The 12,621-nt window shown below is 43.3% G+C and overlaps 1 protein-coding gene across 20 annotated transcripts in view; it reads left to right on the forward strand.

Annotated features, from left to right (window-relative positions):
• Nucleotides 1-230: 230 nt before the first annotated feature.
• The window catches only part of CADPS (calcium dependent secretion activator), a 598,625-nt gene continuing 586,234 nt past the window's right edge, over nt 231-12,621 (forward strand). For 9 of the 20 annotated variants that reach the window (XM_066352049.1, XM_066352050.1, XM_066352060.1 and 6 more), the window contains exon 1: nt 233-1,468. In XM_066352049.1, coding sequence (XP_066208146.1) covers nt 1,025-1,468 — 444 coding nt within the window. In that variant the 5' untranslated portion in view covers nt 233-1,024. Of the gene's footprint in view, nt 1,469-12,621 lie in introns of all 20 variants that reach the window. The other 11 variants (XM_066352059.1, XM_066352067.1, XM_066352068.1 and 8 more) reach the window with 3 other exon arrangements.

Raw genomic sequence — 12,621 nt, forward strand, 5'->3', positions numbered from 1 at the left:
CGTTCTAGTTCTCCGGTAGGCTCTCGACGGCAGAAAGGGTTCCCAGTCCTTGGAATTAAATGATGTTCATCATAGCTTTTAAGGGGTAGGCAAGGGCGGGGATTCTACTTAAATTGGTTGAGCTGTACGGTCGATACACAAATCCTCTCTAAATCTGATTCACTTTCATTTTAATGAGTGGGAGTACGTAAAGTAAGTTGCTGGAATCAGAGTGCACAGGTGGGACAAACACGCCGCCCAGCCCCACAGCCCCACGCCCCAGGTGCGGAGAAGCCTGGGGAAGGGAGAGAGACTCTTCACGGCATGGGGTCTCGCCGACTTTCTCTTAGTGAGACCTCTGGGTGTAGCGTCTTCGCTAACAGGACATCACTGGTTTGTCTATTTCTTCCTTCCTCCCCCAAGAACTCTTGTCCGCGGGAGGGGGAGAAAGGTCGAGGTAATGAGAGCTGAGCATCAATGAGGAAATTAGCCACAAAAGGGAGGGGGTGACGAGGGTAGAAAGCGCTAGGGTAGCATTGAAGCTCTGGGACTTTGGGGACGCTCGCACGGTCCTCGCTCTAGTCCTCTGCAGCCACCCTTTACGCCACGGACAGGGGAGAGTTAAGCCAATAAACACGTAAGCGCCGCGCCCTCCCCAATCGGCAAGATGCCTCTTCGGCTCTCGGCTGCAGCGACAGCTTGCAACGCTCGGCATCTTTTCCGGCGACGCCTCCTTCAGCGGCTGCAGATGGCATCCGGCTGCGGGCTCCGGGCTTGCAGCTGACTTCCCCTTGCCCACCTCGGGTCCACAGACGCACCTCTCCCATCCCCTCCCCCCTCGCTCCTGGGTCTGAGCCCAGCTCGGGATCGCTGGCTAAGAAAGCAGTCGCGGCGGCCGGTGCTGAGCAGCAGGGAGCTCGCTCCCTGATTTCGGAGAAGCGCCCCTCCGGGAAAGCCGACACCCGGCTGCCTCCAGCGGCCCCATCTTTTGCACCCCAAGCCGGGGCTCCAGGCCCCCCCCCCCCCGCCCACTCCAGGCGCCACCATGCTAGACCCTTCGTCCAGCGAAGAGGAGTCGGATGAGATCGTGGAGGAGGAGAGCGGCAAGGAGGTGCTCGGCTCGGCCGCGCCCGGCGCTCGCCTGTCTCCCAGCCGCACCAGCGAGGGCTCGGGCGGCGGCGCCGGGCTGGGGGGCGGCGGCGGCGCGGGCGCCGGGCCCGGGGTGGGCGCCGGCGGCGCGGGGGGCAGCGGCGCGAGCGGCAGCGGCGGGGCCGGGGGGCTGCAGCCCAGCAGCCGCGCGGGGGGCGGCCGGCCCTGCAGCCCCAGCCCGTCGGTGGTGAGCGAGAAGGAGAAGGAGGAGTTGGAGCGGTTGCAGAAGGAGGAGGAGGAAAGGAAGAAGAAGCTGCAGCTCTATGTCTTCGTGATGCGCTGCATCGCCTACCCCTTCAACGCCAAGCAGCCCACCGACATGGCTCGCCGGCAGCAGAAGGTAGGTGCGCCCGGGAGGCCGGGTCAGCAGCGCCGGGACGTCGCCGGGCGGGTGGGGCAAACAATGGGAGTTGGCGGCGCACCTGGCACGGAGGAGCAAAAGGAGGTGGAGACCGCACCCTGGAGACGGGGCTGCGAGGCCCTGTCTCCGCGGCCCGGACCGCTGAGGTCCTGAAGCGCCGTGCCGAGCGCCCAGGCCTCCCTGGGTGCGCTGGGCAGCAAGCCTGGCAGGTCCGGCGTAGTGGCCGGAAGGCTCCGGGAGTGACTTGCAAGCTGCGCGCCCGCAGAGGCCTTGCTCGCTTGCAGGGCTCCTGGCACTGTCCAGAGGCGGGCGGCAGCACTCCGCTCCGGGGCGTGAGCTCGGCGGGCAGGGCCGCCTGGCAGGTGGGGGCGCCGGTGTGGAGAGGAAGGAGCGCCTCCGAGCAGCGCTCGGCGCATCCGAGCTGAGAGCATCGCGGGCCGGGCGGGAGCGAGCCAGCCCGGAAGGCGAAGCTTCCAGGCATTTGCGAAGGGCATCCTCCTCCCTCCGCCCGGGTCAGCAGACCACTGACCCGGGTCGCCTACGGGTCCTCAGGCACGGCTTCGCTCCGGCCTGAGCTCCCTCCAGTCCCCCTCTCCTTCCGCGTTGACCCCAGAGCACCGCACGCACTCCGGTTCTGCCCGGGTCAGGCCCTCTACCGTTCTCCCTTTGACCCTCCCCTCTTCCCAAGGTGACTTCGCCACCTTCGAGCTTTCCGAGGCCCTCAAAGCCCTGTCTTCATCGCTGCAGGCTAGATGCAGTGCAGCTGCAAAAAGCCTCGCAATTATGAGCATCAGAAAGCTTTTTGTGGCTGAGGCTGGGGCGGCTGCAGGCCGCCTTTGATGTGAAGAAAAACGCCTATTTCTATCAGCTGTTCTCCAGCCCGGCAGAGGAGGCGGGTGGCTACGGCAGAATGAGCGGCGGTGGCACGGGACCAGGAGGGAAGGGGTCAGGTACTCAGGTGAAGTGACTCAGTGAAGAAAGTCCTCTGTTCTAAGTGAACGCATCAGAATAGACAGTGAAGGACCCGAGGCATGGTGTGCGAAGCAGCTCTAACCCCATCAAGGTTGTGAGACCGGTGTCTTAAAACAGTGAATTTCTGGTTGCTGCTAGTTAAGACTGAATTTTGTGTTGCTGTAGTACAGCCTGAGGTTTTCCTGTATTTATTCGTCCTTATCTTGAGTGAACACAGATTTCTCTGTTTGTTTTGCTTATATATGTACACACACCAGGCAGCACTGGTGATATCAACGATCACAAGCTTCACACAGGTATCAGTTTTATTAAAAATAAAACTCATTTCCTGGTTGAGAAATAGCTACTGGGCTACACACTCCATTCTCAGACCCTCCCCCGTCCCCTTCTGTAGCCCCTTGCTTTTTCAACCTGTATTCTGGACTACAGTAGAGCAAGGGTATACTCAGAACAGTCAAAGTGGTTTTTTTGGATATTCTTTTAAGGTTGAGTACTGGGTCCACACACACGGCCTTATATTTCAGGTTTCAGCTTGAAATGATTATGGTAACTGTCTTTATAACGTGGGGAAATTTCATCTTTAAAATCTATCTGTTAATAAGCCCACCAACCAAAGATGTTTTAGTTCTTTGGCAATAAAAACTGTTGTGGTTTAAAGAAAAAATAAGAAACAAACTTCCCTTTATCAGTCAAAAGTCTCTAGAGCTCTGTTTTTTTATATAGACGCTTACATCTGGGCACTAGAATGAGAGAATACAGGCTCACGGAGACCCAGTTCTTCTAAACAACCTACGGCCACCTGAGCAGGATTATCAGGAAGCTAAATTTTTCTGATTTGATTATATGTTTTATTTGAATTCATTCAAAGCTGTGCTTTTGAGGGGCAGGTGGGTTTTGTTTTCACACAGGACCTTAGCATCAGAGAGACCACAGGACAGATTGGATAACACTGGCATTTGGTCAAGCTATTTTTAGTTATTGCAGCAAATTAGTGCTAAATACACATCCCAGCAAAGCTGCCTCAGGGCTATTGACTATTGGGAAGCTGAATATCTTGCCTCCTTATTACAAAAAAACAAACAAGCAAACAAAAAACCCCCCACAAAAATAAACTTTGCCATTGCTATATCTTTAAGTTCTTAGTGTCCTTCTGGAATAGAGTGTTTTGCTACTTTTTTCCAAGCTTAAAACTTTGATTTTAAAATAATGAGTCATTATTAGAAGTAACTAAAAAGTTTGCATAATCACTGTGGTAAAATTTAAAGACAAGTAATATTGATAAACTAAAATTAGTCTTGGAGAAGTATAAACAAGTTGTAGATTGCATATGAGTTTGTAGTAGCCTGAAAATGGGTGAACTAGAAAAAGCTATAAAAAAAGATGTAGCAAAAGAAATAGAGTGACATGGAGAGAAAGAAAACTGCCCTTGGAAAAGAAGTGCTGAATTGAGAAAAAGACAAGATCATATTGTTACATCTTTACACTATGTGCCTTCAACTTAGACAATGTTCTATGTCACTTATATATCTCCAAAGCTGGGGATAAAAACAAGATCATATTATATTGCATATGATATACGTCATGAAATAGTCTATATTCATAATACTGGCAACCATTTTTCAAATACCTACTTTTTAAAAATAGGCTTTATTTATTACAAGTTATGGATTCACTAAAAAATTGAGAAAATAGTACAGAAAGTTCCCATATCGCCCTCATCCAGTTTTCCCCCATTATTGATATCTTACTATAATATGGCATATCTGTTACAATTAAAGAACTCATATTGATACATTATCAACTAAAATATATGGTTTATTCTGATTTCCTTAGTTTTTACCTAAATTCTTTTTTCTGTTCTTAGATCATTTTAAATTATCTTAATAACCCTATCAATGCAGGAATTACTGTCGTTTTTAGAAGATAAAGCTGAGACTGAGACAGGTTTTGTAATTTGCCTAAAGCACTGCGCAAATAGTTGGAAGAGTGGAGGCTGAGGCCTGGTGTATGCTGATTCCAAAGCCTGCCTTTTCAATACGCGACACTGGCCAGAAATATTCTAAAGTGAAAAATAGAGCCCTAGCATCATGACATGTTGAAGTGCACTTCACTCCCAGGGTGATTTCTATTATAGTTAAGAGAGACCTACACCCCTCCCTTAGGGCACCTATCAAATACAGTGGTCCCCTCTGATCTGCAGGGCATAATGTTCCAAGGCCCCCAGTGGATGCCTGAAACCGTGGATAGTACAGAACCCTATATGTACTATGTTGTTCCTATACACACACTCCTATGATTAAATTAATAAATTAGGCACACTGGAGATGTTCAGCAATAAATAAAGTAGAACAGTTTTGACAATATACTATAATGAAAGTTTTGTAAATGGTTTGGGGTCATTATTAAGTAAAATAAGTGTTACTTGAACATAAGCACTGTGAAACCACAACTGTCAACCCTGATAACCCAGAACACTACCAAGTGACTAAATAGAGAGGTGGCACATGCAACATGAATACACTGGATGGGATAGTTCACATCTGGGCAGGATGGAGTAGGGTGGCATGAATGTTCATGATGCTATTCAGAAAGATACACAGTTTAAAACATGAATTGTTTATTTCTGGAATTTTCCATTTAAAAATTTGGGACTATGGTTGACCACAAGTAACTGAAACTGCAGATAGTAACTGGGACTGCTATATTCAACCTGAGAAAATGCACATTTAGATACCAGGGTATGGAGGAAAGAGATAGGCTGTTATGTTAGTTGATAAATTGATCACTAGACCATAGTCAGTCTTTCTATGTGGTTTGAGCTTTAAAAAGTATATTAGCTTAGAAGAACAACTAGGAAGGAGCAGAGGGTGAAGATTCTGATAGTTAATTACTTTGGTTTCACTTTTAGTGGAAAAAAAAAAAGAGTGCCCAGGCATTCAACAATTTTCCCAGTTAAAAGAAGAGACTTTAAGCAGACTATGTGAAAACATAGTTTATCATTGATAGGTTTATTTTTCTTGTACTATTATGAATCTAAATATAACATGCTGGTAATGATAATTTATGACCAAAATATAAATCTGGCCTTCAGTGTATGGTTCAGCAGCTCATAAATGACAATTTGAAAAACAATCCTGTGCTCTTTATTTTCCTTCTTTTGTCAGAATGGTAGAGTGAATACCTAGCAGTGGGCATGGCAAAGCTATACCATATGTTTCTAAATTATGTAGTAATGATGATGGGTGGCTACCTCCTGTGAATTAGCTACTTATAGATGCTGCTGAGGGAATGAAATGCAGGCACTGTAAACAATTGTGTAATAGGTTGATATAACCAAGTTTTTAAAAAGTGACTAGGAATTATTTATAACTCCTGCATTACAGGTGTCCAGAATGAATATGGGGAGCATGTGTAGGTTTGTATACATGTGTGTCTGTGTCTGTGTGTACGTGTGTAGATGATGAAGGAAGGGTACAATCCTAAAGTCATTTCTATTGTATATGAACTTTCATTTCATTCAGGAGGACTTTAGATCAAATAGGATGTAGTTCAAGCTACTCACTTCCATGTAATTCAGCTTATATGTTGCCATGAAAATATGACTAACATTGAGTCACTGTTAGCTTCAGAAATTCCATCTGTCTTCATTTATTTATTTGACTTTGTTAGTTGGTCATGACTCAGAAGCCTATACCTTCCCTAAAATCTAAGACCTACTGCCAGCTAACTATATATCAGGGGTCTCAAACTCGCCCGCCGAACAATTTTGTGCAGCCCGCAGACTAATCCATGAAGTTCAAAATATTTTGGATAAAATTAAGTAAGCCTAGGGGCTACTTGTATTTTTCATTTCTCTAGCATCCTAGCTAGATATTAGCTTAGTTAACAGCAGTTGTGATGCGAACTACAGTTTCTGGTCGTTTTGTGACACTGAGTAAACTGCATGTACGATTGTGCTTGTTGTACTGATTTTTTTTTGTTTTCAACTGCAGTGAGAAAAGTGTTGCGTAACAGTTGCCTTTTGGAGACCTAGTGCGGCCCGCCTAACAGCTGTGATCTTGCTCTGTGGCCCATATGCTGAGTTGAGTTTGAGACCCCTGCTATATATGTAGACTGTGTGTGTTTTAAATCAAAATTAGTGATTCATCCGTTCAGATGTGTTGTGAGGCATTTGGACTAGTTCCACTACTCAAAATTCTTAAGGGTTGCTTTCACAGTGTATGTGTGATTTTCATTTCAGGAAATAAATATTCTAACCTTTGAGAGAACTGTGTGACTATTAAACCAGATTTCTTTGAAAAGAATTACGTATTTCTCTTTTCATCAAGGAAAAAAACTGCATTCTTTTTTTTTTTTATTCATTTTAGAGAGGAGACAGAGAGAGACAGAGAGAGGAGAGAAAGACAGGGGGGAGGAGCTGGAAGCATCAACTCCCATATGTGCCTTGACCAGGCAAGCCCAGGGTTTCGAACCGGCGACCTCAGCATTTCCAGGTCGATGCTTTATCCACTGCGCCACCACAGGTCAGGCAAAAAACTGCATTCTTTAAATGTGCTTTTTGGCAGCCCTATCCTCAGTGCAATGGGCAGGAACTGTTATGCACTGGTACTGGCAAAGGCATTCTGAAGATGCTGAAGAAAGTAATAAGAGAGGTTCTTGCCTCATTGAACACTTGGAATAGCCTTGTGCTTCTCTAAAAACTGGATTGAAGAACACAGGAAATTAAATATTCATGCCAGAAGAATTGTACTGTGTCAAGTGGTAAAAGCAAATAATTCAGAGCTCATTCCCCTACAAAAGCAAACTTAATACTCAATAACAGGCTGTACACTAGAATATAATCAGTATTTGTTATGTGGAGCCAGGTGTCTATACAACTTCAGTTGGAATGATCAGGAGAGTTCTCCTAACTTAGAAGTAAGTTTTGAAGAAGTGACTAGTTACTTTTTCATTAAACACTTGGTGGCTGAACCAGAAGATACCTGTGAGATATGCACCTGAGTTGGAGAGCTATGTTCTAGTTTGGAAGTTAACAGATACAGATGTTAAATAAGTTGAGAACAAGAAACTGTCTCATTATAAGATGGCTGATTACAATATGAAAGTGGTGGAGGGAGAGAGTGTATGCCTACACATACACAGGGTTGGATTTAATAGTAGGGAAACTTTTAATTGAGGAAGTTGCATCTTAAATCACTTGTATGACCTGTAAGCATAAGGAAAGACAGGTATTCCAGCCTAGAGAAAAGCATGAGATAGCAGAAATATGGAAAAGAGTCATTGCTTGTGGGACACTATTTAGTCAGCTTCTTTTGGCTCCAAGTGACAGAAACCCAACTCACATGGTTAAATCAAGAAGAAAATAATGGGAAGGGGAAAGATTTATAGTGCATGTAATAAAAATCCAGTACAGAGGTGACTATAGGAATGGCTGAATCTAGGAGTTCAACTAACTTCCTCAACAGAATGAAGAAAGCTGGCTGGTGGTGATAGAAAAGGATATATATTAATATCTGTGTTTAAGCTCAAACTCTACAAGTTGATTAATGCGAGTCATCTTCTGTCTCTGGAGTCATTCATATGGAGACAGGATAGGAAAGCATCAGATGTTCTTTATGTTTCTTCTCTATATAATAGTTGATTTATTTTTTCTGGACGATGAAGTTACTTATTACCAAGACTTACAATTTCATTCAAACCCATATTTGCTATGTTTTTACATTAAAAAATAAGGCGGTGTCTGAAAAAAATCTGATGTGGTTAGAAATGAATTCACTTTGTCCAGTTATCTGAATTTTCAGGCAAGGAGGTGAAATCTTAAAAGTTTATAAGACTACAGACTACACAAAAGTTGTAAGCTTTAGCCTGTGGGCTGAAAGTGACCCACAAATGTATTTTCTTTCCTACAATGAATTCTTTAATTTAAAAACTTAGTTCTTGGAATTTATAACTACTAATATATTTTACATTTAAAAACCTGTATTATAATTGGAAAATATAGCAAAGCTGGGCCTGAGATTTTGTGAATTTGTAAAAAGCAATAGAAATAAGACTACCATGCCATTACTTAAATAATGGAATGTTGACCACTTTTAACTAAAACTGTGCTTGTTCTAAGAGGGACACCATATATATCTAGATGGCGAGACTATCTGCCAACATCTCTTCTTACCACTGACGCGAAGATGCTGATGGTCTGACCTTGGCCCGAATAAGGCATCCAAAAAAAGAAACTGCCATTTGGAGCTCTATGTTCCCTGTTTCTGGCATCAGTTTCCATGTAAGGATTAGATTTATAGTTTCTGCAGAATTAAAGGGCTTATGGTCAGAATTACTTTGTTATTTTTTCATTTGTCAGTCCAAACATATGATAGAATTACTTCTCTGTCATTAGCAGATAAAGAAAGGGAAATGAAATCAGTGGTTTGAAGTCTGGTCATTGTTTTTTGACTGATGATGGACAGTGAAGAATGTAGTTAAGAGCATAGACTCTGGCCTGACTGGGCGGTGTCGCAGAGAATGGAGCATCGGAGTGGGATGCAAGGACCCAGGTTCGAGACCCCGAGGTTGCCGGCTTGGCTTGAGCATGGTCTCATCTGACTGGAGCACAGGCTCACCAGCTTGAGCACAGGGTCACTGGCTTGAGTTTGGGATCATAGACAAGACCCCATGGTCACTGGCTTGAGCCCAAAAGTCTCTGGCTTGAGTCCAAGGTCACTAGCTTGAGCAAGGGGTCACTCACTCTGCTGTAGCCCCCCAGTCAAGACACATCTGAGAAAGTAATCAATGAACAAATAAGGAGACTGAGGAGCCACAACAAAGAATTTATGCTTCTCATTTCTCTCCCTTCCTGCCTGTCTGTCCCTATCTGTCCCTCTCTCTGTCTCTCTCTCTCTGTCACACAAAAAAGAGCATAGACTCTGAAAACTGAATACCTGAGTTTGCTTCTTCCTATCCCCCAAACTGGCTCTGTGATATTGGGCAACATACTTAACCTCTCTGTGACTCAGTTTATCCATCAATATAATGGGGATAGTAGTGATATATCCATCATTGGTACTTGTAAAAATTAAGATAATATAGGATAAAGCTTTGTCTGGCTTGTGTTACATGTTATGTGTTGGGCCCTGGCCAATTTGCTCAGTGGTAGACCATTGGCCTGTTGTATGGACATCCTGGGTTCGATTCCCAGTTAGGGCACACAGGAGAAGCGACCATCTGCTTCACCCCTCCCCCTCTATATTCTCTCTCTATCTCTCTCTTTTCCTCTGGCAACCATGGCTCTGTTGGAGCAAGTTGACCCTTGGCACTGAGGATGGCTCCATGGCCTCACCTCAGGCACTAAAATAGCTTGATTGCCGAGCAACAGAGCAATGGCCCCAGATGGGCAGAGCATTGCCCAGTAGGGGGCTTGCTGGGTGGATCCCAGTCGGGACACATACAGGAATCTGTCTCATGGCCTTCCTGCTTCTCACTTTAAAAAAAAGTGTTATGTGTTGTTATTGCTAAGTTGGTATGTACAGTGTTATTTTTATTGGTGAAAGGACTTAAAAAATTAATATATGTAAAGTATAGACTATAACAAGCCTTGTTTATTATTGCTATCATTGTGATCACATCATTATTGGCATAATCAGCAGACCTAGAGGGCAGTGGTTATGATTATAGCATTGTATATATATAAAACAGATGAGGTAGAAACTACAATGCACCTTTATTCCTTTTGTTGAGACACTTCACTAACTCTGCAGTCTATGGTTCAAATCCCTGGTCATGTATCCAATCTCTTTAATCTCAGGTTCCCCATCTGTAAAATGAGAGGAAATAATATTGAAGATTACAAAAAAAACCAAAAACATTGTAACATTGTAATTGTTCAACAAGTCCTTAATATGTGATAAATGTTGAGCAAATGTTATCAGTAACAGTTAAAATAGTATTATTGCATTTTTGTCCATCAAATGCCCCCATGCTATTTTATACTACAATGCCTTTTCTCATACTGTTTCTTATTTTAGAACATATTTCTCACCTTTTTCACCTGATTTGCTCTTGTTTGTCTCTTAATGAACTCAGATGTTATCTCCTTCAAGAAATGTTACCTAAACCTTTATATCGGGCTAAATATTCCCACAATTCTCTAGTGTATGTCTTTACCCCCTGTACATTATATTTAAATATCTGTTTGTGTGGGTGCATCTCTCCCATTAGACTGTAAGAATCTCAAAGACAGAAACCACACTTGACTTCTTGATTCCTCATCTTCCAAAACAGTGCCTGGCACACAGTAGTTGCTTGTAAACATTCTGTCTGCTTAAACTCTACACTGATGCTTTATTTCCCAAGGAGATTCTAGAAGAGGAAGTGCAGGAGTCTTAAACATAGTTTGCCTCTGTTATAGAAACACAATTTATTTACTTTCATAAAAGCTTCTCAGTGGAAAAACATGAAGGGTAAACCAATTACCAAATGATTTCAACATTATTCACATTGCAGAAACATATCGTCAATCAATTCCCCATTTAGCTTGTTTATACCAACAACTGATAAATTTCTGATTAATTACAGAAAAAGTGTTCTTTTAAAAACCATAAGCAACTATGAATTTCTTACAAAGACTGTATCCTAGTTGAATTTGAATCACTATAGTGAATGGTTAAGTGGCCAACAGTAGGTCAGAAATAGCCCACATGAGAATGGACTCTATTGGATGTATGTTCTCTAGGATGTTTTATTTGATTTAGCTCTTTCTGAAAAAATATGTGGGGGCAGTCAACAGTATTTTAGTGAAAGTTAGGTGGTTATACCAGCCTCAGTGTTGCCCAAGTTATAAATATGCTTCTTTTCTCTAGTTTTAGTCTCAGGGGATTTGGGCACTGCTTTATTTCTTACCGTAAGCTGTTCTTACATTGGAAGTCTTTCATGAGTGCAGTTAGGATAGAAATAAACAATAACTCTACCACTATCATATAGTGGATAGTGTAATAAGTGTGAGAAAATAAAACCATTTAGGTATGGATTATTCTGATGCCTTTAACAAGTCAAAGGGAAAATTACCTTTGCCAAGTCATTTATTTCATTTTAACAAGCAGCGCAAACACTGAGAAGTTTAAAAAATAAACCTAATTATCAAATTCCCAAGTGTTTCATGCTTTCAGCTGCTATTCTAAAATTGAAAGATATGGAGTAACTGATAATGTGCTGATAATAATGATGGAACTTGATCATGATAATTGATAATGAATATTATACGACAGCCTCTGGGAGGAGAGTGTCAGTCTGCCATGTGGTATTTCTCAGGAACACTCATGTGCAGTAGACAAGTTCTGGGATACTTTGAAGTTAACTTTAAAATTATTCCAAAGTGCCTGACCAGGTGGTGGTGCAGTGGATAGAGCGTTGGACTGGGATGCAGAGGACCCAGGTTTGAGACCCCGAGGTCGCCAGTTTGAGCGCAGGCTCATCTGGTTTGAGCAGAGCTCACCAGCTTGGACCCAAGGTCGCTGGCTCAAGCAAGGGGTTACTCAGTCTGCTGAAGGTCCATGGTCAAGGCACATATGAGAAAGCAATCAATGAACAACTAAGGTGTCGCAACAAAAACCTGTGATTGATGCTTCTCATCTCTTTCCATTCCTGTCTGTCTGCCCTATCTATCTCCCTCTCTGACTCTCTCTCTGTCTCTGTAAAAAAACAACAACAACAAAATTATTCCAAAGTGTCAGGAGCACATGCCCAGTTGCCAGTGCTCCAGGGGATGTCGTGTTTCAAAAAGACAATGGGATTTTGGTAACCATGCAGAGTGGTACAGAGAATCTGCTGTGCCATTTAGGAAAGCAAAGGATAAACATTGAAAAGTCTTGCAAATAATTATGCCTTCTGTTGCCCATAAAGAAAAACAGCCTTTTGGTGTGGATGATAGGCATAGAGTTGTTTAAGCAAATGATTTAAAACATATCTTGAACATCTACTTTGGCAATTTTTCTGACAAGTACAGCAGTAGAGCAACTGTTATCTATAAGGCAGAGTGTCATACTGTGTTCAAAACATTTCTTGGGGCTCTTCCATATTCAATTTTTGTTTGTTACACATCATCAGACAACATTGTTTTGAGCCACTTATACATACAAGAAACTCACTAAATTTTGTAGGCAAAATATGCA

The sequence above is a fragment of the Saccopteryx leptura genome, chromosome 10 (assembly GCF_036850995.1).
Source record: "Saccopteryx leptura isolate mSacLep1 chromosome 10, mSacLep1_pri_phased_curated, whole genome shotgun sequence".
Lineage (NCBI taxonomy): Eukaryota > Metazoa > Chordata > Mammalia > Chiroptera > Emballonuridae > Saccopteryx > Saccopteryx leptura.